The 26,781-nt window shown below is 49.2% G+C and overlaps 3 protein-coding genes across 5 annotated transcripts in view; all 3 read right to left on the bottom strand.

Annotated features, from left to right (window-relative positions):
• GTF2I (general transcription factor IIi) overlaps window positions 1-26,781 on the bottom strand; it is a 184,828-nt gene that overhangs the window by 105,129 nt on the left and 52,918 nt on the right. The gene's annotated exons all lie outside the window — the stretch shown is intronic.
• On the bottom strand, window positions 5,569-19,023 carry RCC1L (RCC1 like). Of its 3 annotated transcripts, none has more exons than XM_052688491.1 (11): window positions 18,697-19,018; window positions 17,928-18,057; window positions 15,511-15,639; window positions 14,617-14,683; window positions 13,465-13,516; window positions 12,363-12,447; window positions 11,254-11,435; window positions 10,080-10,164; window positions 8,994-9,167; window positions 7,650-7,735; window positions 5,569-6,812 (listed from the first exon to the last, which is right to left on the bottom strand). In XM_052688491.1, the coding sequence occupies exons 1-11, from the start codon at window positions 18,991-18,993 to the stop codon at window positions 6,735-6,737; spliced, it is 1,365 nt and encodes a 454-aa protein (XP_052544451.1). In that variant the 5' UTR covers window positions 18,994-19,018; the 3' UTR covers window positions 5,569-6,734. The 3 variants fall into 3 exon arrangements, with proteins under 3 accessions (XP_052544451.1, XP_052544452.1, XP_052544453.1); XM_052688492.1 differs by lacking the exon at window positions 5,569-6,812 and adding an exon at window positions 6,820-6,944 and having other exon boundaries at window positions 18,697-19,019; XM_052688493.1 differs by lacking the exons at window positions 5,569-6,812; window positions 7,650-7,735 and having other exon boundaries at window positions 9,000-9,190; window positions 18,697-19,023.
• On the bottom strand, window positions 19,603-26,619 carry NCF1 (neutrophil cytosolic factor 1). Its single transcript, XM_052688495.1, has 11 exons — window positions 26,287-26,619; window positions 26,002-26,082; window positions 25,631-25,706; window positions 24,436-24,601; window positions 24,275-24,330; window positions 23,841-23,963; window positions 23,250-23,357; window positions 22,598-22,715; window positions 22,153-22,260; window positions 20,525-20,664; window positions 19,603-20,176 (listed from the first exon to the last, which is right to left on the bottom strand). Exons 1-11 carry the CDS (start codon window positions 26,356-26,358, stop codon window positions 20,058-20,060), a joined length of 1,167 nt encoding a protein of 388 aa, XP_052544455.1. The 5' UTR covers window positions 26,359-26,619; the 3' UTR covers window positions 19,603-20,057.

Here is a 26,781-nt window from a genome sequence, read left to right as displayed (position 1 = left end):
GGGCCAGCAGAAGAGAGATTCCTCCCTTCCCATCCCAATTTCAGACATTTGTGGGGTGCAGAGTGGTGTTGTACGGTGTCCTGATTGCTGCTCCTCTCCTATCCCACATCCTGGGCCACCTCAGACCTCAGGTTGTCCCCACCAGGAGCAGGATGTCCCTGTTGGGTCCTTCCTGTGGCTTCCTCCCCAGGTTTGGGACCTAACTCATGGGGGTTTCCCATTGGCTTCAGATCTATAAAAGCTGAACTGTGCTGAAAACTCCCCCAAAAAACCATACAACACAGCCCACTGCCTGGAGCTGATGTCACCCAGGACAGGGAGAAGGAGAAGCCACCTGCACGGGGTCTGTCCTCACAGTCAGGAGCCCAGACATTTCTTGTGTTCCTATTCTTCCCATGGTGGACATGGAGAAATGGCACATGGCACAGCTTCAGTGAGCACTTCCCAGCCTTGCTGAATGAAGAGCCTCTGGTGTGGGGGTCATGAGGCTGCATCCTGCAGCTGTGAGGCAGGGAACTGCAGCAATCTGCGGGGGTTACACAGGCAGGAGGTGATGCTGCAGGTGTGGTGTGTGCTGGTGTTGCTTCCCAAGGAGCAGCAAGAGGAGAAGTACTTGAAACAAGCAACAATTCTACTGAGCCTTAAGAAAAAGTGAAAAAATAGGGGTTTATTTTATTTTTACTTTGATTTTGCACTCAGGATGATTTAGAGGTTGTTTCGGTTGTTCCAGATGTTCCACTTCTTTCCTGGAGGGAAGTGGCCTTAAATTGCCAAAATTGTGGCTGCAAAGCATCACACAGGGCTGTCCCACCCTGCAGACACGAGCCCCAAAAATGCCACAAGGAGCACAACCCCACAAGGGCTCTTTGCGCCCCCCATCACCCTCAGCTTCACCTCCTCGAAGCCTTCCATTTCTCCACAACTGGGGCTATTTTCCCCCTCCTTGCCTTTTTCTTTCTTTTTTTGGTCTTTTTCTGCCTGGTTGGATTTCAGCTGCAAATTCCTTTCTCCCGTGCGTGTGCACAAACGTAGAAATGCCCGTGGTGATTAGTGTTGGTGTCCTGTACACAGCACATACAGCAAGAGACTCACAGATGCTGTGTGAGTACATGGGCACGTGCAGATCTGGTAAATGCTGTATGCACACATCTACTCACTGTAGATTTTTAATTCTGGTCTATCAGCAATAGGAGGACGTGGTTCCCTCTGCAGCTGGGTGCCTCGAGCACAGTGATGAGAGAAAGGCTTCTCCTTTTCCTCTCGTCCTTTTCATTGCTGTGCTGACGTCGTGGTGGCGCCACTTGGAATCAAGCATCCAAAATCCCTCCATGAAAGATCAGTGACATGGTGCACAAGGTCCTGTGTTGGTGCAGTGCCAAAAAAAGAGAGCCAGTGCTCTCACCTGGCTGCTGATTGCTGCTTCCTTGCTTTGGGTTCAGCCCCCAGCAGCGAGGTGTTGCAGCCACCGGTGACGGATGTCATTTGGAGATGAGGAGTCCCTTCTTTCTGTCACTGCTGCTCCTGTGCGCATCTCCAGCAGCAGCTGAAGGCGTCTCACTTACTGTCCCCATCCTGACTGCAGATGTCAGGCTGGATTAAACTTTTATTACCTGCTAGAGAGCAAAACCCGGTAATCCTTTTGCCAAACAGTATTTACACTGTGTGGTGTGTGCTGGGGCATGTTTACATTGGCTGAGGTGTGCAGCTCTGCCTGAAGCTGCCTCCTCCCATGAGTCCTTCCATCCATCCTGGGCTGTGTGCATCCCGTGGGCAGCGGTCGGGGCACTGTGCTGTGGGACTGAGCCCATCTCAGCCCTTTTCCCCATCCCCTGCTCCTCCATCACAGCCCCCATGAAGCACAATATGGTGTAACGCCAGCTGTCAGCAGCACAGGAGAAGGGCCACGTCCTGCAGCACAGCAGAGCATGCTCCTAGGGCTGCTGAGCAGATCCTGTAGCAGCGGCTGCCCCTGCAGAAGCAACACACAGCCCCTGATCCTGGCAGGAGATTCTGACAGGGGAGTGAATGAAGTATTGTGAGCCAAGCGTATGACAGTTGTAGGTGTGAATGTGCAGAGAAACATACCTCTTGGGAACTGAATAGCCAACAAGTCCCTCTCTCCATCTCCAGCCAGCACCAGCCCCTTCTGCTGGTTAGGAAAATGATGGGACGCGGGGCTGGGGCTGGACGCCGCCATGCGGAGCACACGGCCCCACTGCCCACACTCATTTCTGTGCAGGAGGTGCACGTGGGTTTGGCTTGGCCTGGGGAAACATGATGTGGTTGGGTCCCAAGGCTCATTGTGCACTGCAGGCACTGCAGCGTGCTGCCGGTACCAGAGCTGATGGTGCCACAAGCACAGCTCTGTTCTGCCTCCTTCGCTTTGGGGCATGGTTGGATTTTTCCTCTGTGGGTGGAAGTGGCAGAGGCACTGTCCCCTGCATGGCACGTTTGGCAGATGCTGTTGGCAGCATGGGGTTCCCCCACTCCTCTCCCATCCCTGTGCTGAGGCAGTGAATCAGCTTTCTGCAATAGCAGCAATCAGCCTTTTTCCCAAAGAACTCCCACCAGCTCTTTTGTAACTTGAAAGAATGCTGTTTTCTGGGCACCATGGTTTTGGGGGGATGCTGGGGGGCATGAGGTGTCCTGGGGTGACATGCAGCAGGACCCCTGTGTGCTTCAAGAGCCCATCTCCCTCTTCCCCACTAACACAGCTGGCCTGTTGGCCCTGGGTTTGTCAGTAAAAGGAGGGGTGTGACAGCCCTGCTGCCTGCCTGCTCACTGGGCATCACAAGGGTCAGTATGAGGGGACTTTGTATGGAGAGCCCCACCACCCCCTCACTTGAGGCTGTAGTGATTCCAGGGCTGCAGTGCCCTGCTTGGCAGCACCTGGGAAGGGTACAGCCCTGCCCTAATGCCACGTTGGGGTCCCCCCCTGGCTGGAGCAGGGCCTGGCTGATCTCTCTACCCTTTGGAAGCCTGCATTTCCCCAAGGATGCTCACACTGTCACCCCCCATAAATTTCCAGTGAGCTGTCGAGAGAGCAGAGGCTGCCCCACTGCTGCTGCAGGGGGTACACAGCCCTCTAGCTCCTCACAAACCTTTCCCAAGAGCCTTTCCTTGGGGGATGCAAATGATGCATTGTATTTTTCCCTTTAATTCCCAGCCTAATGCAAACCATTGTGGGGCTCACCCAGACCAGCACTGGGCTGTGCAGCTGAGAGTGGCCGCTTTGCATTCCCAGCGTGCTGCTTTCCTTCTCCAGTCTGCTGCTGCAAAGCTGAGGTTTATGTACTGTATGGGGGAAAAAGAAAATCAAACACAGAACACACACAGGAAGATAATAAAAAAAAAAAAAAAGAAGAAAAAAAAAAAAGAAAAAAAGATCCTAATGTTCCAAAACAAATGACAGTATATTTTGTACTTTGTAAAAGTGTTAATTAAAATGAAAAAGAAGGAAAAGAAAAACGGTGAAACACTGTCTGCTTTCGTACTGATCAAACCAATGGCAATAAAGCAGAGCTTGGCTCTGTCTTCATAAGATGTAGTGTGCCACGTTCCCAGCCACAGGGCTTCACCCAGGTGTTCCCTGCCCCACATTGCCCCACATCAGTGGTTTTTGTCCTTCATCCAAAGGCACAAACGCTGCAGGAGGTGCTGGGGGGGAGGATGGGGCTCCAGTTCTTATGAAAAGACGAGAACTGGAGGCATGAGTAATGTTATCCCAGCAGTCTCCTGAAAGCTCTGATTATTTTCCTCTGAGTCATTTGTTTTTGAAGGCTCCTGGAGAGAAAAGAGCTTGCAGGTGCCCAAAATATCGTTGTTTTGGGGGGCTCTGAGGCACCCAGCTGTGTGGACACAGCCCTGCTCCAGGCCTTGTCCCGCAGTGCCTGTGGCCTATTTTAAGCCCCAACTGACAGCACAGTGGGGTTCTGGAGGGCAAATTACTCTTGCTAATCAATGCAAAAATCAAGGAGGTTGTGCTGGCGTTAATTGGAGCTGCACCCACCTCACTGCAAGGACCTGCAGGGCTCTCTGAAGGACAAAGTGCTGAACACCACCTCCCAGCTCCTCGCCTTTGAGAGCGGTGAATCTGTAGCTGTAAGCCCTTTGGTGGAGCAGAAGCCTTCTGTGGATGTCAGAAGTGTCAGGTGTTTACCTTGCACCATCTGCAGAGACTGCACTTCACATCAGGGCTGGCCTGTGGCAGTGCCCCATTGCTGTCAGGCACCAGAAAAATCATCAGTCACCTCCATAGCAATTTCAATAAATAGCAAATACAGTGGCAACTGGTGTTGATTCCGGGACTCCCTGCTCATCTTTGATCTTCCACGCCAGTGAATAACTTGCATGATGTAAATAATGAAGTGACAGGTGCCACGTCCACTCTAACAGCACTGGAAACTCTAGCCTGGATGTCATCACAGCAGCAGTGCCCACCATAAGCAAAACAAAGGACATTTGTCAGACTCAGGATCCACCACTAATCCCATGGCCACTAACCATCACAGCATGGCAGAAAGGATCCACGGCCACCGTAATGAAAGTGCAAACACTCCCACTGCTGTACAACACTTCTGTTTCAGGTTAAAGACCTTGCTGGCATTTAATTAACATACAGACTCTGCAATTTATTGCACAGCAAGACTGAAACACAGCCAGGTATGACTTGGAATCAGTTCTCCAAAAGGCCCAACCCCAAAGGGCACCAGGAAACACTTGTGAAGGAGCAGCTAACAGCCAGCAGTGATCCCATCCACAACCAGCAATCCTGTAATCACAGAATCACCCGGGTTGGAAGGGACCTCAAGGATCATGTAGTTCCAACCCCCCTGCCTAGCAGGGCCACCAAACATCCACATTCAGATCAGGTTGCCCAGGACCCCGTCCAACCTGGCCTTGAACACGTCCAAGGACGGGGCATCCACAACCTCCCTGGGCAGCCCGTTCCAGGCCCTAACCACTCTCCTTGTGAAGAACTTCCCCCTAACAGCCAACCTAAATCTTCCTTCCTTCAACTTGGATCCATTTCCCCTAGTCCTGCTGTTGTCAGCCCTTCTGAAGAGTTTACTCCCCTCCTGGCTGTAGGTTCCCTTCAGGTATTGAGAGGCTGCAATGAGGTCACCCCGCAGCCTTCTCTTCTCCAGGCTGAACAAGCCCAACTCCCTCAGCCTGTAATCTCATTCAACAGCAACAGGCAGGAAGGGGGCTGTTACAAACACCCTCCTTGCAGTAGGTTTTGCATTTATTTTCAATGCTTTAATACGCTTCCATGTGATAAAAGGGCATAGCTACTCCCACGAGGTCAACAAGATATGCTTGGGCAGCTCAAGCCCGATGTAAAAGGTTTAAATTAAAGCCAACTTAACAAGAATTCACACCAGTAAAGGTCCTTCACAACTGAACGTTCACTTCTGCTTTCATGCCAGCGTGGAGGTGCTTCAGCTGACAGATGTTTCTTGCCACAGCCCTGTGCTCCACAAAGCTTCAGTTTAAATGAAGAGTTGCAAGACAGAGCAGCCCTCGTGGGAAGCCAAGCTCAAGAAAATTTCCATTACTACCAATACAAAGACTTTATAATTGCTTTATTAAAAACATTTGCTTGGATTTTGAAAAAAATAGTTTACAAAGTAGAGGTATCTCCTAGAGAGACATACAACAACTCTGCCTGAGGGTTGGAGTATTTCACAGCAGTTTTCCAGTTCAGTGCCTACAAGTTCTGCATCCCATCTCCTTCAGCCTACTGGATCTCAGATGTGCTTCCTGCAAAAGCTTCTCTGCTGAGAAGGTACCAAGAAACCAAGGCTTTGCAGTAACTCTGCTTCTTGCCCAAGACTCCCTCCTCTGACATGCACTGCAGAACTGCCAGGCTAATTCAAGAAGGCTCTTTGCAACTGAGAACAATCACAGCCCCACAGACAAGAACGATTGCTAGAACATCTAAAAGTCAAAGGCAGCACTGTGAAGACAAAGTACTGACAAACAGTAAGTGCTGCTCATCACCACTGCATGTAGTCAGAAGGGAGCTTTGTTTGCAGCCTACTTCCACTGTCCATCAATCTGTGCTTCCATAGCAGTGGCAATGTAGGCAGCATATGATTTATGTTTCCACAATTTCCATAAATTGTCTTATTTAGCAGTACTTTCCCCCTGCAGACAAGTTCTCACTCTCACAGTTTAATGAATGTGTTCCTTGGATGCAGAGTCTTCAGAGTCCACAGCTGGTGGTGGATGCAGGGGACAGCTGTGCTGGACTCCAACAGCCAGAATGAGTTTTCTTCCACATAAAAACATAGTAACAGAAAAAAAGTTTTCTCTTGAGAAATAGCTTGGCTCAGTCCAACACTGATGTGCCAGAGAAAGCATCCACAAATGAATGTCCTGAGCTACAGATTTCATCTCCTGCCAGTCTTCCCTGAGGGAGAGAGATGCTCTTCATCCTTGTGCCCAGAGGGACTCACCAGCTGTGGGCTGGGTGTCAGACTCTTTGGGAGCCTGCCACAAAGCTGCCAGAGCACTCCCTGCATTTCCACTCTCTTTGGGGAATGTAATTCCTTCCTGCAGCCAGGCTGGAGCGTTTCCACGATGCAGAGATGACAGCACAGCCAGGCACTGTTATGGCTGTCTCTGCTCACAGTCACCTCTTGCCTGGCTCCCTGGAGTGAGCCTTCCTTTCCAAGAAGCTCTTTGCCACGACCCTCATCTTCCAAGCACAGTGCCAAGGCTCAGCAATATCACATGAAAGATTTAACCATGCTTACCATATGATCAACTCCACATGCAACATCCACCACTTCGCCGGGTATAGTTACCTGGATCAGACACACAAGAGCAGATTGCTTCTCAAGATGAGATTTCCTACTCTGTATTTCCCATTTCTCATTCTCCCTTCTGCTTAACATACCCGTGCTTTTTGAAGGAACTTAAACCTATAAAAGTATCATCTGGAAAACCCAGAGAAAGCAAGACTGAGCACCAGAGATGCTCGTGCATTGAGCAGTGAAACATTCCTGTTCTGCCCTCACAAAGTTTTGGAAAGGCAGAAAGGGAGGCCTCACTAGCAGACAGCACAAAAACATGCCCAAACCTGAACGTAACCCAGACAACAGGATGAGGATCTGCCCAAGCACCACAAGGATTAGTCTCTTCTCTCATCAGCAAGGACAGGAGAGATGTAAAAACTCAACTCTGCCTAAGGCAGTTTTTGCTCTGATGTTGGCAGACCCAGCCCACCCACTAGTCTAGCTATGCCTCTTTCACTTGTAGAGCACTTAAAGCTCAAGGAAAGCAGAGGCTACAAATGGCAAGATGCAAGCTTTTCCTTGGAGCTAAAGGAATGCAGAGATAGCTAGCTCTAGAGCAGGACATTACAAAGAGAATGGTAACTTTGGCACAGTGATGTAGTAACATCCTGCAGGAGCCAGTTGTCGGAGGGAACAAAACCCTCAAAGCAGACTCAAAAATACCTCCACCCTGGGGAAGGCTGGACAAGGACCTTTGGAAAAGAAAGCAGCCCTACAGTCACCTTAGGTTTCCACTTCTGCCAAAATTACTTAACCAAACTATGTAACAAATGAAGTTTCTTGCCCTCATGATAACAAAGATGAACTAAAAAAATACACTCTTGGTCTTCACATCATTGTCCTTACCCTCCATGGGAAATACTGGTCTTCCATTCTTCCAATTCCCAGGCACCCTCTTAGATTCTTGCCCCATACAAAGAGTTCTCCTCTGTCTATGCAAACAAAGAATAGAAAAAAAAATAATCAGGTGAAGTCATTAAAAAAAACAACCCTCTATTTGTGATGTTGGCAGCTGTGGCTATGGTGCTGCTGGGAGTATAAAGAGCCCTCTATGTCACTGATAGAGATGTTGAAGAGCACTGGCCCCAAAACCACTGGGGGACACCACTTGTGTCTCGTCTCCACCTGGACACAGAGCTGTTGACCACAACCCTCCAACCCATTATTTATCCACTGAATAGTTCAGCCTTCCAATACCTCTCTCTCCAATTTAGAGATAAGGATGTGGTGTGAGACCACGTCACAGGCCTTGCACAAGTGCAGGCAGCAGCCCTTGTGGGGTAAGCAAGGCAGTGAAACCCAACACAGTCCAACACCTGGACAGTGCTTACTGCCCAACAGGGGAGACTTCTACTGGTAACTGAGGAAAAACAAAAATCACATTCAGCTGTGTCAGGAAGTGACCATTTTTCAACCCTCCCGACATACTGAAGCATGCAGATCAGTTCCACAGAAGAGACAACCAAAACAAGTCCAGTTTAGGCAGGCTGCAGTTTGCAATGCCTCCTGGATAACAGGGGAGACCAGATGCAGGCACATCACTTCCCCAGCGCTGACAAGCAGTCAGGACTAAGCACTTCTCATTAGCAAAGCAGGGTTTTTGCTCAGCAAGCACACGGGTTTCCTGTGCTGCTGCCCTCTGCTGATCATTTTGAAGTGACCTTCACGTCCAAAGCTGCTTTTTAAGGCTGGTGTCAACACATGCATACGTATCATGGTATCACATCCTAGCATACTAACTCTTCCCACCTCAGGCTGCTGATGGAATTGGTCAGAAGATGCAAGAAAGCCTGACATTCAAACTCTCAGTGTTAGCTTGTCCATCTATCACTGGAATTCTTTTTTCTTCTGAAGTGCAATTGATTTATTCTGTATGAGAAAATAAAAAACCTGCCTGGCTTTCCTGTTTGAAAAAGATTGATTACCTTCTTTTACTAGAAGAATAACACTTTCTAGAACTTATAGCTCATTTTAGAAGTGACAAGTAAGTAACAGACATGTTCACACTGAAACAGGTTTTATCATAGCAGCACCTATGATCAGAGATCACGCTGACTCCTGCAAACATGCTGCCCCTCCTGCTGCATTCCAGCGTGGTTTAAGCTTAAAGAAAGGTGGTTTTGTCTGTTAGTTAAGCTGAGAATAGCACAGCCATACGACTTCTTCATGACAACAGGACTAGAAACTTACTTGTAAGTGCTGCAAAGTGGCTGAGCCCACAGCGAACATGAGCAACACGGACATCAGGACTGAAGTCTGACCAGCCAAAAAGGCTGGGGGGGATCATCTCTGGCACTGCTGTTTCAGTTAGGTTTGGTCCTTTCCCAAGAATTCCATATCCCCAGACAAAAACACTTCCTTCTTCTGCATTACAGTAAGAAGACACTCTGTAATAAAGTCTGTGCTTGTGAAATTCATGCCATGACCAAGAGTTAATCAGATCCAAAGGGATATATTCTCCTTTCTCCCAGAGAGGTCAAACACCTTTTGAATATTCAGAAGTAATAAACAATGCATTCCCTTTATTTTTTTCCCTAAGCTGTGTAGGCTCATCAAACTTCACAGGCAAAACTTTTATGGGGGAAAAACGCCAACACAGTGCAGGCTGGATAAAATCCTTCAGCTAGAGACTGAATATTTTATTATCACTGCTTATTCCTTTGAGGCACAGCCAAACCTTTGAGGCAGGCTGGCTACCCTGCCTGCCATTCTCTCTTAAAAGGCAGCAGCTGGACAGCATAAGACAGAATAAGATGCTATGACTGCCAGCTTTGCTTCCTTCACGCTAGAAGCTCAAATGTCTTCACAGTAACTGCACTGTAAGTGGGAATGTCTTCATCAAGAAAATCCTTCCTCAAAGCAGTGCAACCCTTTCCCTTGCTCCTTTATTCAGGATCTTTCTTCAAGCTGTGCTCCTCACACTGCTGGCAATCCCAAGAACGTTCAGCAAGAATTTTCAGAACTCTCTGCTTTCTAGTCTGCTTCATCAAGATTTATTTATAAGTCTGACTTATAAAGGCCTGCTCCTCCTCTCAAGTGTTGCCTTACTTCTTTCCTATATCCACCTTCATTATAGGCCACCCACGTGACCAGAAAACAAGGGATCAGAAGGGATCTCTAGTTCACTCTTAAATCATAGTGTTCTCATCATCCAAGCTTTTCTCATACTGACAGAAACTCCCTGCTTCTAGAGAACAAGAAGCTGGCTTCAGTATGTTATAACCCACCCACTGCATGGCCTTGCATTAAAGAGGATGGCTGTAAAAATCAACTCACCAGTTAGCACAATGTTGCCAGTACCTCCACACGCAGCCTCCTTTATCTTCCCAATCTTGAAAGGCAAATGTCTGGGAACGTTCACCTGCATGAGGTTGCAAGAGTTCTTTCAGACAAGGTACTAAACTGGAAAACACCTCCATTTTTAATGTTTTCTATAGTTTTAGTTACAGGCAGTACCTGCTGTTCTGTAATTTGCACATTACCTATGTGATAAGTAGAAGTCCAGCTTTAGCAAAGGTGCCATTCAGCTACCTCAGCCATAAGCACCCAGTGAGGCAGCCACTACACTACTTCTAACAGTCATTGTCTTCAGGCCTCCCAAGCCTCAGTAATTAACCCTACATTAATGACAGACAAGGAGTAGCATAAGAAACAAAGTGACATATTTCACTAGGGCCATGCTAACATGACTGCTTGCTCTCAGCTTTCTGCCAGGAATAGCAGAGTATGAATGAATTCCGACTCTGTTTCTACACTAACTCTAAGAGGAGACCATCTGTCTAATTACATCACTGCTACAACACTTGTGTCAAGTCAGCACTATATTCTTTACCCACAGAAGTTTGCTCCAACAAGCTTCTATGTGCAAAAACCTGGGAGTTGTTTAGGGCCAACTCTAAACTTACTAAGGGAGCTGGTGTAAAAATCCAGGCCCATGGCACAGAGTTCAACATTATGAAGTGCATAATTAAAGAACCTAATTTCCCTGCTGTATAATACATATCTATTAACAACACCTTGATTTTAAAAGTTATTAAAACCATTCCTCTGTAATATATCCTCCCCCCACCTCCCATCTTTATTTCTTTCTACAGATCCTAAGATTGCCTCATTAAAGCATCCAGCACAAACACTAAGCTGCATCTCATTGGGTGCAAAAGCAATGGGCTGAGGAAGAGAACACAGTGTGCTCTACCCCATAACAGACAAACAAACTGGGATGAGGTAACCCAAACCTCTGCCTATCAACAGCTGGGAAACATGCTGCCCTAAAGCTATACAACCATTTCAGACACATTGGTTTCATAAACCATTGGGAAAATCAGCTTGCTAGTGGTGTTAGTTTATATTGATTTATACTGCTGTCAAAAAAAAGAGCTGGGAGAAGCACTTAATTTTTAACTGCAGCCTAACAGAAACATGTGAAAACAAGGCCCCCAGGCCAACTGACCTGTGTGGTTTCTGTGACAGATGCCAACTGCAAGTATTCTGAATTTCCCCAACCAAAGAGGTCTCCCTCATCTGAAACAGCCAGACAACAGTCCCCATAGGAAGAGACTTGGATAATGTTCACTCCAGCAATGTCACCACCTAGCTTAGTTGGAACACTAGTGATATTGTAGTGTCCAAGACCTGAAAGGGGAAAAAAAAAAAAAGAGCAAGATAATTAAGAATATTTTTCCAGCCATTCTTTAATTCCTACACCGAACACACTTCAATGGACAAGCAGCCACAAACACCAGCTCCACTAAAGAAAGCTTCCTCTCTCTGAAATACAGAACAACTTCATACAGCCATGCATGGGACATAGCCTAGGCCCTCATCTCTCTTGTCTGCATGGACTGAAGAGCTTGAGAGCACTGAACAAGCCAAGCAGATATCCTGATGGAGGCAAAGTCCCACAGCACTGTGCCTTCTGCAAAGACAGCCAGGAGTGACTGCACACTCTGCAATCATTTTGGACAACAGCAGGAGAAGTGGCAAAAGATGCTGGGAAGCCAGCAGATGATGTGACAGCTGCTTGGACAGGAGACCAGAGTGCAGACAGACCACAGTGTGCCTGCGTGACAGAACTGCAGAAAGAACCCGGCCTCAGGAGCAGCAGAAGGACAAAACAGCAGGAAGGGCTCAGAGAAAGTCCTCTGCCAGCAAGAGCCACCAGAAGAAGGGCCTGGCCAAAGATCCCATGCTAAGACAGCAGCTGCAGCCAAAGATCTCTGCTAGTCCAAAGCAAAAGACCCTGAAATGAGAATCGTGAAGCAAAGAAAGTCTGCATGGAAGCAGGGAGCTAACTTTCACATGCCACTGCCAGATAACCTCCCCTCCAGCTTCAAGCAGCAAACACATCCTCCTCAGACTGCATGCTGGGACTGACAGCACGGTATCTGGAAAATGAACTGAACTGCCGTGTCTCTGTGGCTACATAAGAGTACTGAGAACATCTGCACACAGCTGGAAACGCACCAGCCCCCTTCCATCCATACATACAAGACAAATTAAGCTCTGAATTAAGAGCTTGCATTTTAGTGAATGGATGAATATAGCAAGCTGAGCTCCTACCTGTTTGTCCATCAGCTCCCCAACCGCACGCAAAGACAGCACCTTTCTTGGTTCTAAACAGACTGTGGTCCTGCCCACACACAACCTGCACACAAACAGAAAGCCAGACCTGGTCAGGAAAGGTCACGTGTTCAGAACTGATTTACTGAAGCATTACTGGCAGACAAATTGAGCAATGAACCTCTACAGCGCCCATCAGCCCAGATTTTGACCTTTCTCTGCAAATGAAAGTGCTCTACAGGCTACAAACAGCATGATACAACACAAGAAACAGCAGAGCTTTCTTTGTGGGAAGTCATGCTGCAGTTGTTTTGAGATCCAGAACAAGGCTGAGTTAACAGAAAGCCAGATTCAGCAGTGCAACATAATAATGGTAAAGAATAAATACGAGATTTCCCTTCTCAGAATGCTACCACACAGCTGTTCTCAAATTTAGGTTTACACTGAACTGGCAATCATGTCTGCCACAGGTTTGGCACCAATTGAAGTCAAGCTCTTCAAAAATAGAGCCTAAAACTTTGCCAAACATCAACTCACAATTTAAGACATTGAGTACCAGAAATTTTAAGCAAGCAGATGCTGCAAAAGTACAAACAGGTACCAATGACTCAATGCCCCTGAGAAAAAAACCTTTGAAAAGCCTACCTCTAAGCACAATTAGGAGGTGCAATGTTCTCTCTGACTGCTGACAAATACATCACCCTTGCCTTTGAGGATGCTGCACAAGCCAGAAGCAACACCTATACACAAAATACTACTGCAGCAGCACAGCCTACTACTGCTGAACTGCCCCTGTGCCTGGAAATGCTGCAGCTGTGTGAGGATCGAGCATTACAAACAGCCTTCTGCAAACCCTCTGCAGGGCCCACAGTTCACTTTTGAAATGGAAAAGACAAAATTTGAAATAAAGCAGCTCCCCTGCGAGCAGGACTCCAAGGGAATTAATGAAGGTGTTTCATAGGATTGGACCCAGCACTGAGCCCAGGACAGACCACCAGATGACAGCCTCCAGCCAGACTTCACGCCACTGATCACCATGCTCTGGGCTTAGTTTCCCAGTTTCCCACCCACCTTCAGATTTAGGTTCAGAAGATCCTCTTACCTGGACAACTCTGCTGTCAAAATCATTCAGTTGATGAATTAAATGGCTTTCACTGGATACCATCAAATAGCAACCGAGAAGATAAAAGGCAAAGAGAGCATTTCAGAGGACTGCAACTGAAGAATGTGAAGGCAGACCTCCCTTTACCCAAAGGTCACTTTGCTGTTTGAAGAAGAGAGTCTTTCATGCTCTTATAGGATCAGAAAGCACAGTTCCACTGAACAAAAAAGGGAACTGATTTTGCATTCTCTTCTCCTAGAGAAGAACAGATGCTTTTAAAATATAACCTTTAATGGGAACTGGGGGTGGAAGTCCTCAGACACATTCCCTAGCCTGGAAAGAACACTGACAGTAGATAATACTGCAGCACCTGAATAAACACTATGCTAACCTACAGACTAATTGAAATTAGATCCCAGAGCACAAACAGCAGTGTTAGCATTCATTTCACTCTTATAAAAACAGGAATTCTGAACAGTACCTTGATTGTACTGTAATACCTCTGAACATTTCCAGTATCAAGGTGAAGAGCAGCTAGCTAAATTACAGCTATTGCCTTCCAACTCCACAGGCCAAGTCTCGTGGATCACAGCAATCTGCAAGACCTCTTCCAAGCCCAGTGATGGAATCAGTAACTTCCAACACATTCCCACTTAGATCACTACTCTCTTGTAAATGTTTTGAGAATGCATTTGGTGGCCCATAAACACACCGTCAAGGAAATGAGTCCAGCCTCAAAGGCAGTCACAGCACAGAGGTCCAACAAAAGGATGACTCTTTTGTGATGAAATGGCATTTCTAAGACCTCCCCTCTCCCAGAAGAGCCACTTACACATCCCCTCTGAAAGGCTGAAGCAAGGACTACTGATACAGATCACCTCAGGCTATTTATGAAGGCTGCTGTTCCTCACTGTGTCCTGTGAAAATTGTCAAATATTGACTTTTTTTTTTCCTGTTTTATGAACGTGGTAAGAAGAATGCTCGTGTCCAGCCTGGCTTTACAGTCAGACCCTTTGCATGATGCCTGCAGCATAAAAGCCTGCTCAAGATTAAGAACAGTATCCTTATACCACCTACAAGCTTTCCTGAAAGGTTCTTTTCATGCAACAATGCTTTTAAGGTTAACAAAGTTCCAATCATTTGGATTCTCACCTGTAAACTTCATCTTCAACAACTTTCCGACCACACTGTCCATAAGAATTGTTTCCCATGGTGAATACTGAAAAACAATGATAAAACACAGCAGTTTTGTTGCTGCACAACCTCACAAAAGCTTCTTTGTAGGTACATGAGATATATTAGTAAAGCCCTCAGTATGAAAGTTTAAACACAGCACTTGAAAACTGGGCAGAAGCTTCCTCCCAGCCAAATCCTCTTAAAGTCAAGTGACTGAATCCATTTCAGCCAACAATAACCAGGAGCATTGCTGCAGCAGTACCTGGAGCCCATTGGCTGTCCTTCAGTAATTGCACAGCCCAACCTGCCGTTGCCAAGGAGACTCAGGAACAGATCAGTGCTCCCACAGGAGTGTCACATCCACCATGCAGCTCACTGGCAATCAGCAGCACTGAAGCCACTGCTCCAGAGATTCAGCACGGAGGCAGAACGCCAATTCACACAGCAGACCTGCACAGAGCCCGACTCATTCACTGCTTTTATACATGCAGCACTTGGGCTCCGCAGGGAAAGTAACACAGAACTATTGGCATAGCTATGCAAAAATGAATTCAAAAACATATCTGCCCAAACAAGACAAACAGCCTGCACTTAAAGGAGGCTTGAGGCTAGATAAACAAACCGTATTTTGCAATACTTGCAGTCAAAAAGCATCCAGCACGTTTACAGCTTCAGCCAAACAGCATGCAGAGCACAGCATGATTATCAGCTCAGGCCTCTGCTTCCTGGGAGCAATCCCACAAAGACCTGCATCACACTGACAGTGAGGCAGTGCTTCTGGGATCTAGTTCTAGAGGACATCAGACAATCTTTCTCAAGTCTTCAATGAAAGCACAGTCAGCCTTGTTACCAGCATGAGCAACACCGTACCTCCTTCGCTGTCTGTCAGGATCAGGGAATGAGCTCTGCCACAGGACACCTGCAGGACTCGAGTCTTCTGTGGCTTCTCCAGAGGTAATGGGATTGGAGATGGTTCTAAGACATATTCATAGCCTTTGGCTTAAGGAAGAGAGAGAAATAAAGAAGTCAGTTGATTCTATAAAGGAAATTCATCGTACATTTGTTGATTATACTGTACATACACAGATTCCTAGTCGATACAAAAGGAAACATTTTTGAAAGCTAGGATGCTAATCAAAGTAAAAAGGGGGGTGGTATTCATCACTGGGAGAAAAAGATTAAAAGAAATAGGGATGGCTGAAGCCATCCTGAAGAATGCCTAGCCAAAAATCCACCATACATGGACAGTGAAAGTTAATAAAGCACCAGGAGGTCAGAACTGGGAAACTGAGGCTTTCAGCCACACACTCAATCATTTTGTTGAATACGTCTGGATCACTAGAAAGCCTAACACTAAGCTCAAACTAAAGCACTCTGTACAAATGGGGATACTGCAAACAAGGTACAATAGCAGACACCACAAAAAGACAGCATGAAAGGCAAACAGAAAATCTTAGGGCTTCATATTTAAAGTACAATAAAGACCCTTTCAGAAATTGGCACACAAAAAACAATAGCAAGCACAGCTCCATAAGAGATGAGAGATCTAAGGTTCAAGAAGGAAAGTGACAGGCTGTATTAAAAAAAGATTTAGTAACTTAAAGAATGTGTAATCAGTTACATGCAACTGGGGAAAAAAAATGAACAGCAGAACATAACAAGTGCTAGGCAAAAGGTTAAGGGGAGATGAAAAAGCTGTGATATCAAAGAATATAACAGGTGAAAGCAAATCCCAGAAGACTCAATACAGTATTCTGCTCACATGTACCAGCATTTTACCTAGCTCTCACTGCCTCAGTTCAAGAAGAACACCTACACCTGCTCTAAGTCAGGTCTAAAGCCTAAGGTCTAAGTCTATCTGTCTAAAGAGACATGGATGTCACAAAACAAAACCCCTTTTTCTCTCTGTTCCTTCCAGTTCAGCCTACTGGGATCTGTGTAATGAACTCACTATCATCACTGATGGTATCTGAAAGACGTGAGAGGAAAACAAACAAGGTGGCTAAGGCAGGATAGGGTGAAGATAAAAATGTAAGTTTAGCTTAGAAACAGCTGATTCTACAGCACGACATACAGCCATCTGGAAACCAGAAGGTTTAGGTTCCCTGTGAAACAGCTCTGTGGGGACACAGCATTAGAATTAGCAGCTGTCAAAGTTAGGCTGCAAAACCAAGGAACAAGCAGCTTAGCCAACAGAAAAGTTGTCTGTGGAAAGTTAAATGTGGAGCAGAAGCATCCTCACTGATCTGCACATCACTTTCAACAGCTCCCACAAAACAGTGTGCACTCCCTTACTTAGAAGGGCTTGAACTGCAGAACTCTTCAACCTTTTTCTGGACCCTTTAGCAAAAAGAAAAATCAGCATGAAATAAAAAAAAAAAAACAAACAAACCTAGAAGACGAGAGGACACTTCTGAGACTTGAACAGTTACAGAAATAAGGCAGAGCAAGAGCTGAAATCTTAAAAAGCAAAACTGAGTGGAGGCTGCTGTCATTTTCCTGCTGCTGTTTAAGTGCACAGACTTCAGCATTCCCCACAACAGCAGTTATTTTCTGTTGGTTTGCCATTAAGTTTAATTTCTTGCCCATAACAGACACGTCATACCTTGATGAATTATGCTCTTACAGTTTATGAAGAGGAAAAACTGGTTATAATGCTTTTTTTCCTAATTGTTTAAAGAATATTTTCAAACAAATGCCTTTTAAGGAAAGGAAGCGCATGGTTTTTGATATCTGGTTTAGGTGGAAAGTGACAGCTTTCTCACAGAGATAATCTTCTTCATGTGTTTGAGAGTTTGGTATAAGACCAAATGTTTAAATAATGCATTTTCCTTTCAAAATTCAATTCTGTATGAAAATAAAATAAATCAACAGTGTCACAAAAAGCCAACACTGACCTTGTCAAAAAATCTCCATGTGAAAGGAAATTACTTTACAGATGCAAAGGCAACAGAAGGGAGCAAACTATCTTGCCAAAATCATTTTAATAACAGGTCCGTCATATTATCTGTAGACTCAACAAAAAGGTGCTTCCATTTTATTTATCTTTTAGGCAAGAATACAGGAACAGTGCCTAGAAAAGTTCAATAGCTTCCATACCTACTTACAAACCATGAAAAAACACAGCTAAGTTCAAAAACCAAACAAACATGTAAACATGTTTGTATGGCCCTATGATCTGCATCAGAACCTCCAGCAAGTTTTGTACACCTTCTCATCTGAAGTTTCCCTCATTGTGTGCACCCCACAGCGCTGCCTGTAAGGCCTTACGACACCTCAATCCTTACTTCTGTCTCTTATGCTTCTCTGAAATCCAAGCTGGGAGTCCTTGTTCAGGCCCGTGCCCCACACTTTGGTGATGTCAGTGGTGTTAGAAGACAGCAACGTGAATCCATAACCACAGGCAGCAGAGGTTATCTTTGAAGACAAACAAAAAGTAGCATTCAGTAATAAGCATAGAAAAATGAATCACAGGATTGTTAAGGTTGGAAAAGACCATTGAGATCACCAAGTCCAACCACCAAGCCAACCCCACATCCCTCAGAGCCACAACCCCGCAGCTCTGCAACACCTCTGGAGACGGTGACTCCACCACCGCCCCGTGCAGCTGTGCCACTCTTTCGGAGAACAAACATTTCCTGATCTCCAAGCTGAACCTCCCTCAGCACCACTTAAAGCCATCACCTCTCATCCTCTCGCAGTTACCTGGGTGCCTGACCCCCACCTCACACCTCCTTTCAGGCACTCGAGGAAGCTCAGAGAACACCTCGCTGCTCCCTGCTCCACGCTGACCCAGCCCAGCCATCACACCTGTGCTCCAGACCCCTCACAGCTCTGCCGCTCCCCTCCTCACCCGCTCCCACGGCCTCCTCACAACACAAACCCAACGCACTGACAAAGCGGTTCCCACAGCAGGAGGCGCAGGACAGCGTCTGCGTGGTTCTAAATCCCCCCGGAGGAGCCCGAAGCCTCTCTGTCTCCGACACCCTCACAGCGAACGACGCGTTGACAAGGAGCTTCCCAGTCTCCAGCTCCATAGCCCGGCTCCCCGCCCACCTTCTCCTCCGTTTCCAGTCGGTAAGGCGTCACTTGGATCCGCCGCGGCTTCTTCCAGCCCGCGTCCGGCTTCACGAAGCTGGGCACGCCCAGAGCGCCAGAGTAGGAGAAACCCCACACGAAAACCCGATCCTTCCGCTTAGCCGCCTTCCCCACGTACTGGAAGATCGGGGCGGCCTCATCGGCTTCCCGCAGCTGCCTGGCGCTCGGCGGCCCCGCGGGTTTGGCCAGGCCGCGGCGCGGAACTGGCGAAAGCCCCGCTGCTCTCGGCGCCCGCCTCACCGCCAGCGCCGCCATCTTGGTGACCTCTCACCTGCGCCGCCGGGCGCTGTGCGCATGTGCCGTACAGAGCGCTGCTTCCGCTCCCCTCGTCTTAAAGCGGCAATGCCGGCCATCACAGAGGGCGGGCCCCGCTCAAATAGAGACCGCAACCTAAACCCAAAGCCAGAACGTGGCCCAAGCTCTGCCGGCGCCGCCGCAGCAGGGCTGGCTGCGGTGTCACCTCACATAACCCTCGTGTTCTGCTCCCCGCTGTGTGGCAGTGCCACCCCCCACCATGCTGGGTCCCTCTGCGACGGCCAGACGTGGCAGCACTCAGGCTGCAAAGGGGCAGGAAGGGCCATGCGGAGCCCTGCAGCCCTTTGAGATACCCGGCCCCCATCTCACACCCCACCGCCATCTGGGGCAGCTTAGCCTCATGGCCTCCTCACGTCATAGCCGCCTCCTCATGGCCACCTCACTTCAAGGCCTCCTCAGCCCATGGCCGCTTCCCCTCAAGCAACTTCACCTCATGGCCGCTTCACCTCACGGCCGCCCGAGGCTCAGCTCACTCCTCACACCTGCACCTCCAGCCCCAGTATCCCACTAGAGGGAGCAAAGAAAGCTTTCACCAGAGAGCTTTCACTATTTAACCGAATTGGTTCAGCATCGATATCTTGTTTATTGATCAGTTGTCCACACACAGCGTGAAAGCGTTGAAACACACGTATAAAGTGTCTCTTTATGCTACGCTGCTTTTTGTACACGTTATTTAGGCTTTTCTCACAGTGACTGAAGCCCTGGCTGTACTCTCAGCGCAATGCTGGTAACTGTTAAAAACCAGAAGAAAAAAAAATCATTCAGAATTACAAATAAGGGATAAAAGCGAACCTGCTAGTGATGAGAAACCTGGGCTGTGGGAAGGCTGAGCCCAGAGGTGCTGGTGGAAGTGCTCACACCGCTCCTTGGGGCACCTTGGTGCTGGGGGGTTAACACACAGCTTGGGCTCACAGCTGCTCTGGGAGGCACGCAGACCCTCAGCCTGGCTCGCACTCCGCACGAGAGATAAAGCATCTGCTCGCAGGGTTTGGGGGCTGAGAGCCTCACATGATCTTCCTCCTGGTGCTCTCTGTGCAGCGGTTCATGATGAGGTCTTTGCTGGGCCGGGGAGGAACCGCAGGCTGAGCCTTTGACTTGTTCTCTTCTTGCTCATTTTTCTCAGCTGTGGATGAAACACACATAGAGATGGGTCACAGCTCTTGCACAACCCCACACCTCCATGTGCTTCTCCAGGTCTTCCTGTGAAAGGGCAGAACTGGAGGCCAAGCTGCCCTATAAGGGCAGCCCACGCCTGGGGCCACAAAGTGCAAAGGGTTTGAGAGAAAAGAAGACTTGCTTCCTCCTCCCCCCTACATCTTTCAGAGTGGCACAGAGATTCTCAAGTCTATTTGTTTATGCCACGCTGCCAGCAACCAGTGTTGGAGAGCATGAACCATGTCATAAAATCATAGAATAGCAGTCCTGCAGGACTTCAGTCCATGTCTAGGTCAAGGACCCTGCTGAGACTTACAGATGATGTCCTTGTTCTGCAAATTGCCCCTCACGTTCCTCCGGTTCTGCATGTACTTCTTGCTGTTCCTCCTGTAGGTTTCCTGGCTGATCTGCTTCCGTCCCTTGTTGTGGATACTCTTTGCATTGCGGATGGTGGATCTGCAGTAAGTCAGAAATTAAATGTTCCGTTTCCATAACCACAGCTCTCACTCACAGTTTCCCTCCTAGAATCCCCAGCCCTGCTTCTGTACACTGTGCTTCCTGCTCTACCTTGCCTGAACACCCCTACCCACTTTTCATTTCCATTTGACAGAAGGCAGCAGGTGACTGCCAGCATGGGGATGAACTGCTGTTAGGAAGCAATGCTTTGGAAGCATGTGCTGATGGTGAAACCTGAAGCCTGGAAAGTGAAGGTGGGGATGGCAAGATAGATCAGACACAATGCCGAAAAGGGCAGGAGAAGCACGAGGTTTTCACCAGAATTCAAGAAACTCCTGGAAGAGATGTACAACATTGGGTGGATGGATGGATATGGTATCTATGCTGGCTGCAGCACTGAGCTTCCCTGTATGGGATCTGGGGGCAGAGCCTGAGACAGGTGCCTGTGCAGCGGTCTGCTCAGTGCTGTGCCCGCAGCAGACACCACAGAGAGAAGTGAAAGGCTGAGCTCTGAGCTATGCAGAGCCACACTGCTGTGGGAAAGCCCCAGCATGCAGGGCAATCCCCAGGCAGGCGGACAGAACCATTGCTTTGTTGTCACAACCAGGATGAGAGTGGCGGCTTCCACCACCCACAGCACCATCCTGCTCTGCTGCAGGCACCTGCAGTCCTTTGCCTTCAGCCCCTGCCTTGTTTCAGCGCGTGCCCCATTTTGTAGCCAAGCTCTTCCCCACCGCAGTGGGAGTGCTGTGAGCCCAAATTCATGCTGTGGCCATTCCCTGGTAAGCAGCCAGTTCCCACCTGCTTCTGCTGTGTGCTGCCATCAGCAGCACAGCAGGGACAGGTCACTGTCCTCCCCAAGGGTATCAGTAAGCATCAGTGCACTCAAATAAGCAGATTTGTACCATTTTGCACTGCCTCACCATCAACCCATGCTCCAGCAGAGCCGGATTTTGAGAGATTTTATAGAAGGCTGCCTTGTTTTCTTGTGGGGGAAGAAAAGATCCAGGCAAGCTCTGCCCTTCTTAGCCATTGTCGTTGCATCAGAATTAATGAGCTATTATTGCTTTTTATCTTTTTAATCAAAATAAAATCCCTTCCATTAGCTCAAATCCTCCCATCAGATTAGGCCATTTGGCAGCCCTGATTAGTCAAATCTCTCCCCGCTTCTCAAAGATTCAGTGGATGCACTTAGGGGGAAAAAAAAAAAAAAAATCTAATTTGAAAATTAAACGAGATTAGCCCAGAAAAGAAACTCTGCAGAAGGACAAGGAGAAATGTGCCTGCCTGATCTGGGCTGGCACTGCTGCAGTCCTGCAGGATCTGCTCCTGTTCTCTGTGCTCTGCTCACCTCTCCCCTCTCTGTGCATTGCCAGGGTGAACAGGGGACACCACATACCCAAAAGTTTCATTTCACCCTCTCGATGAAGAGCTTTTGCCCTCTTCCTTCCCTCCCTCCCTTCCTCCCTCCCTCAGCTCATTTCCTACCTCCGGGGGGGAATGTTGTGGTTCCTCAGCCCACTTTTCTCGGGAGTGTTCACCTCCCCAGATTTCTGCAGGTACATGGAGGGGTAATAGCCTGTGGTTTCATCGTTCCTGCAACACAAAGCAACACTGCTTGTTCTCCAGAGCACAAATGCAGCTGGGATTCCCCTGGGAAAGTCCAAAACTACAGAGTGAGCTAAGGCTGGTCTGAAAGCTGAGGATTCACCAAACAAACTGTGCCAGAATACTTAGAGGCAGGAAAAATAGCAGATGCATTTTTTCCCATCTGCTGCCTCCTTGGTGGTTGCACTTAGCAAAGCCACAAGGCTACTAGAAGTCCTGCAAGAGAAAGCATTGTGCAGCAGCACCAGATGATGCACAGATGTCACAGCCCTGCTGTGGAGAACCTCAGGTCCATCCCATTGCCTGCTTTCGTGGTGTTTCTCACCTGACGACCCACCAGCCATCGAGCAGCTTGTGGATCACCTCGATGGTGTCGCCCTCCTTGAGTGTCAGCTCGTCCTCCTCCACAGCCGTGTAGCTTTTCTGCACCATGTACAGCTCACCTGCACACACACAACTGGGACATCACCCCCAGCAATGGGGCTCAGCCTCTCCTTCACTGAGCAGAGGAAGCACCAGAGCATCAACCTGCAATTTTAGGCAAACCCAGAGTGTTCCAGGTCTCCAAGACTGGGCTGAGCTCTGCTGGTGCAACAGCTGCACCAGGTCCACCCAGCACTTCTGCAGGAGAAAGCTGGCGAGTGCAAATAGTGAAAGGACATTTATCTAGGCTGAAAAGCGTGCTTGTAATTTGGGTGATTAAATGAGGAACAAGGAAGTGCTGTGCTGATAGAGTCTGCAAGAGTGTTTTGAAAACCACAAAGATGAAGCCCTGATAGCAATGAGCAGGAAGCTGCAGGACCCCTCCTGCTTGGCACAACAGGGAGGCGGGACAGCAGGGCAATAAGGGGAGTGCAGGAGCTCAGTGCAATGGAAAGCCTGTGCTGCTCCCCGTGCCCAGAGGTCCTGCCTTGCAATGAACTGTCCTGCAGAGGGGTGATGCTCTTGGGAACGCTGTGGTTTTCTGAGTGTTTTACCAGCATAGTTGGGCTCCTGCTCCTCCGATTCATCAGGACCATCCATCGGCTCCAGGTAGGCAGCTGGCACCCAGCCCCGCTTGTTCTTTAACTGGCAAAACCACCAACCTGCAAGGAAAGCAGGGTGGGCAAGAGCAGGGACAGCGTGGAGGCTGCAGGAGCGGCCAGCAGCAGCCGTGTTCCCCATCCCGTGTTCAGGAGTTCCCATGACATCCCCATGACACATCCGAAAGGGCGCTGGGGCTGTTCTTTGTTTTTGCGGTGGTGTAACTGGGGAGCCCAGCCACCTCATGCTGCTTCCTCTTGGGTGGGAACCGTTCCAGGCTGAGGCACATGAGGAGGCTGCAGGGTTTTCTAGGATTGCCTCACAACCCCACACCCCGACCAGAACCGACCGTCACGGGGCTCCATGTGAATCGGGAAGCGCTGACGAGTTTGGCGCTGGGCCTTTCCATCAGCAGCCCCTCACAACCTTTATTGTGGTGACACCATAGGAACACAGTGTTTGGGTGTAAGGCACAAAGGCTGTCCCCACCCCTGCTGAGATGGTGGCCAGGAGCAGGGCTGGCCCACAGCAGCATGGACGCCTACCAGTCTCGCTCTTCTCCACGACGTCCACCGCATCCCCAGCTTTTAGAGCCATCTCAGGCTTGGAGCTCTTCTCGTAGTCGGCGATGGCTCGGTACGTCTGCAGGACGATGGGGCCTGTGATGTCTGTGGGAGAAGAGAGACGTTCCCTCCTCGCACAGAAATACCCTACTTCAGCCACATTAAAAGCAACTCCAGTACAGCCTAACACAAAGCCTCAGCACCTTCTAGGACTCAACAGTTACATCCCGGACTCTTTTTCCCACAGGATGAGGTTTTCACACGGCAGCAGGGCTGCTTTTGCCCTCTGCTGTCAGCCACAGCCCCTGCCATGGTGCAGCCTGCCCCTGCTCAGCCCCATCCACCCACACTGCCCCTCTCCCTGTGCATTTTGCTGTGGAAGAGGCAGCCCCATGCAGCCCCCAAAGGCCTCTCACCGCTGGTGTTTTTCTTTGCATCCTTGGGCAGGAGGAACACCTCAGGCTTCCTGATCCTACATGGAGCAAAGTGGTGCATTAGCTAGGTCCCAAGAGCTAATTATTGCGTGATTAATTGGCGTTGCACCACAGAGGTGAAGAAGTGGCCCTGCTGCACTCACTGGCTGTCTGTGACGGGGTTCATGTCATCGGGCCGGACCTCGAAGAAGCTGACCACGTGCAGGCAGCGGGAGATCTTGTGGGGCAGGTTGACCAGCGTGTAGCAGTACTCAGCCAGCGTGCCCTGCCTGCTCTGCGTTGAACGCTGCCCATCAAACCACTTGGGGGCTGGGGGAGAGGGGAAAGGAGTCAGAAAAAGCAGACAGAAAGCCATGGATTTACATCTTGCTTGAGCAGGTTGCTCTGCACCTGAAAACCAGCAGCTTTGGTGCCAGTGAGCAAGTGCAGAACTTGCACAGCTGAGCTCATCCCCGCAGCCCACAGCCCTTGCACAAGCCCTAGGAAAACCCCATTGAACCCTATTTTGGTTACAGAATAACTCCCACAGCTGTGCTCAGGCTGTGCCCTGCTGTAACGAGGCTCACTGCCTCCAGAGCACCAGGAATGGCTCAGAGGACCATGCAGACACATGGACATCTCTCCTTCCCAGCAAACCCCACTTGCAGCTCCAACCCATGGCACAGCACTGAACCCCACACTGGGCACACACGTGAATGACACCCCACAGCTGTCCCAATCCTGGTGCTTTCAGTTCTCCAAACACAGCAGCGTGCTGTGCTGGGCAGCCTCGTGCTCAGAAGAGGACACTCCTGGCAGCTTGGAATAGCAGAAAGCAGAAAAACAACCATCGTGCTGTGCACTGCAGAGAGCTTCCTTGAGGAGTCAGAGCCCACAGCTACTTCTCCCTCCCTGCCTTGTTTGAGGAAGGAAATTAAATGTAAGGGGGATTTTTCCTGAGCTGCACCTTGCTTAGTTAGGTACAAAGTGTCAGTTCTTTGCATCAGTTTATACCATTCTCTTTGAACATACATTGCATTGCTTCCCCTTATACCTTTCTCTATCATCACAAAAGCACCAAAGCCATCCTGTGGATGGTGTCACCAAAGGAGGGCTGTGTTCAGCTGCAGCTGCTCAGCACACCTTCTCCTTTACACCCACCCAGGACTGAAGCTGATGCTCTGGGATGCATCCCCAGGGCACCCAGCACCAGACAGACCCTGCTTGGGTTTTGATTTCCAGCCCCAAAAGCAGGAACAGAGATGGCAGCCAATATCTGCACAGGGGCAGAGAGCAGTTAGGGGCGATTCTCCAAGCGGCTGTGATTTCTGGTCCAGCCCCCAGGCTTCTGCCTCTTACCTGGTAAGTGTGGGATGATCCGGTTCTCCGCATTGATGTCTCCAGACTCGATGGGGAACATCTCCTTCAGTGCTTTCTATGGAGCAGGGCCGAGCAGGGCTGTGAGAATGGCGCAGGGACCCTTCCACAACACCCACAGCTCATCCCTCCCAGCTGCAGTCTGCAACCCAACACCAGGAGAAACCTCCCTGAGGACACCGGACTCCCCATTCCCGAAGCAAAGGAGATGTAAACACAGAGACCCGAGAGCCTCCTTTGAGCCAGGTTTATGTGGGGGCAGTTCCAGCTCAAACCTGCTGTCTGCTTTCCAGCCCCAAAAGCCTCCCTGCCCGACCCTGGATGTGGGGTGGTGTCTCCCTGGGTCTGCTCACATGGAACATGTAAATCTCGGTGAACCGGCGGTAGATGAGCTTTTCAGAGAGGTCATTCCACTTCACCAGGAACATGTAGACCTGCGGGGCAGAGCAGAGTGCTGCAGCTCAGCACGTGGCCGGGACCCCAAACCCCAGTGGGGTTTCATCCTCTGGCTGCTTCCAGCCCATGTCATTCCCATGACCCCCAGCTCCACAAAGGGACGCTCTTAAACGCTTCATCACTGCTATCTGAAGAAACACATTGGCCAGGCTTTTGCCCTCCACTGCTGGCTGTGCACTTACATAGTGTTGGCTGGGGAAGAACCTCTTCTCATAGCCCAGCAGCTCGATGTGCCGGATGAAGGCATCCCCCATAGCTGCTCCCACTGGGTTCTGTGCTGCTGCCTCCCTGTGCTCTGCTCCCGTCTGCCTTCGCCTTGCACTGTTTCAGTTAAAAGCCCCAGGAAAACGGAAGCTGTGCTGCAATCACATCTGTAACTGTTCACCCTCTGTAGCTTGTATTGAACCAGCATTTCCTGCTGCAGCCCAGCCCCAGTCCACCCCTCGCTGGAGACAGCGCAGCCTCCAGCCCCAGCAGCCAGGTGACACTGCCCTGGGATGGCACAGGAGCTACAGTGCTCATTTTGCAGGCAGGACAAGGCAATGGGAGCAGGAGTCTGTACTCACTCCTTCTGGAAGCGCCCAGCGTGCCCCCGAGCCCAGGGACAGCGGCACCATCCGCCTGGAGAAGCAGGGGGGACAGGTTGCAAACAGGCTGGGCCCTGCCTTTGCATCACC

Source organism: Tympanuchus pallidicinctus, unplaced genomic scaffold (assembly GCF_026119805.1).
Source record: "Tympanuchus pallidicinctus isolate F22 unplaced genomic scaffold, pur_lepc_1.0 scaffold24, whole genome shotgun sequence".
Lineage (NCBI taxonomy): Eukaryota > Metazoa > Chordata > Aves > Galliformes > Phasianidae > Tympanuchus > Tympanuchus pallidicinctus.
This window is presented reverse-complemented; position numbering and strand designations above follow the sequence as displayed.

Bases quoted from the DNA above. Each gene is read 5' to 3' on its own strand.
- RCC1L (XM_052688491.1), bottom strand. From the start codon at position 18,993: ATGGCGGCGCTGGCGGTGAGGCGGGCGCCGAGAGCAGCGGGGCTTTCG. The intron at 10,165-11,253 runs GTCAGTTGGCCT...AACCTCATGCAG, and splicing joins CTGTCACAGAAACCACACAG to GTGAACGTTCCCAGACATTT. The intron at 7,736-8,993 runs GTAAGTTTCTAG...TTGTTTGCATAG, and splicing joins CCACTTTGCAGCACTTACAA to ACAGAGGAGAACTCTTTGTA.
- NCF1 (XM_052688495.1), bottom strand. From the start codon at position 26,358: ATGGGGGATGCCTTCATCCGGCACATCGAGCTGCTGGGCTATGAGAAG. The intron at 23,358-23,840 runs GTAGGCGTCCAT...CTTTCCTTGCAG, and splicing joins CGTGGAGAAGAGCGAGACTG to GTTGGTGGTTTTGCCAGTTA. The intron at 22,716-23,249 runs GTAAAACACTCA...GTGTGTGTGCAG, and splicing joins GCAGGAGCCCAACTATGCTG to GTGAGCTGTACATGGTGCAG.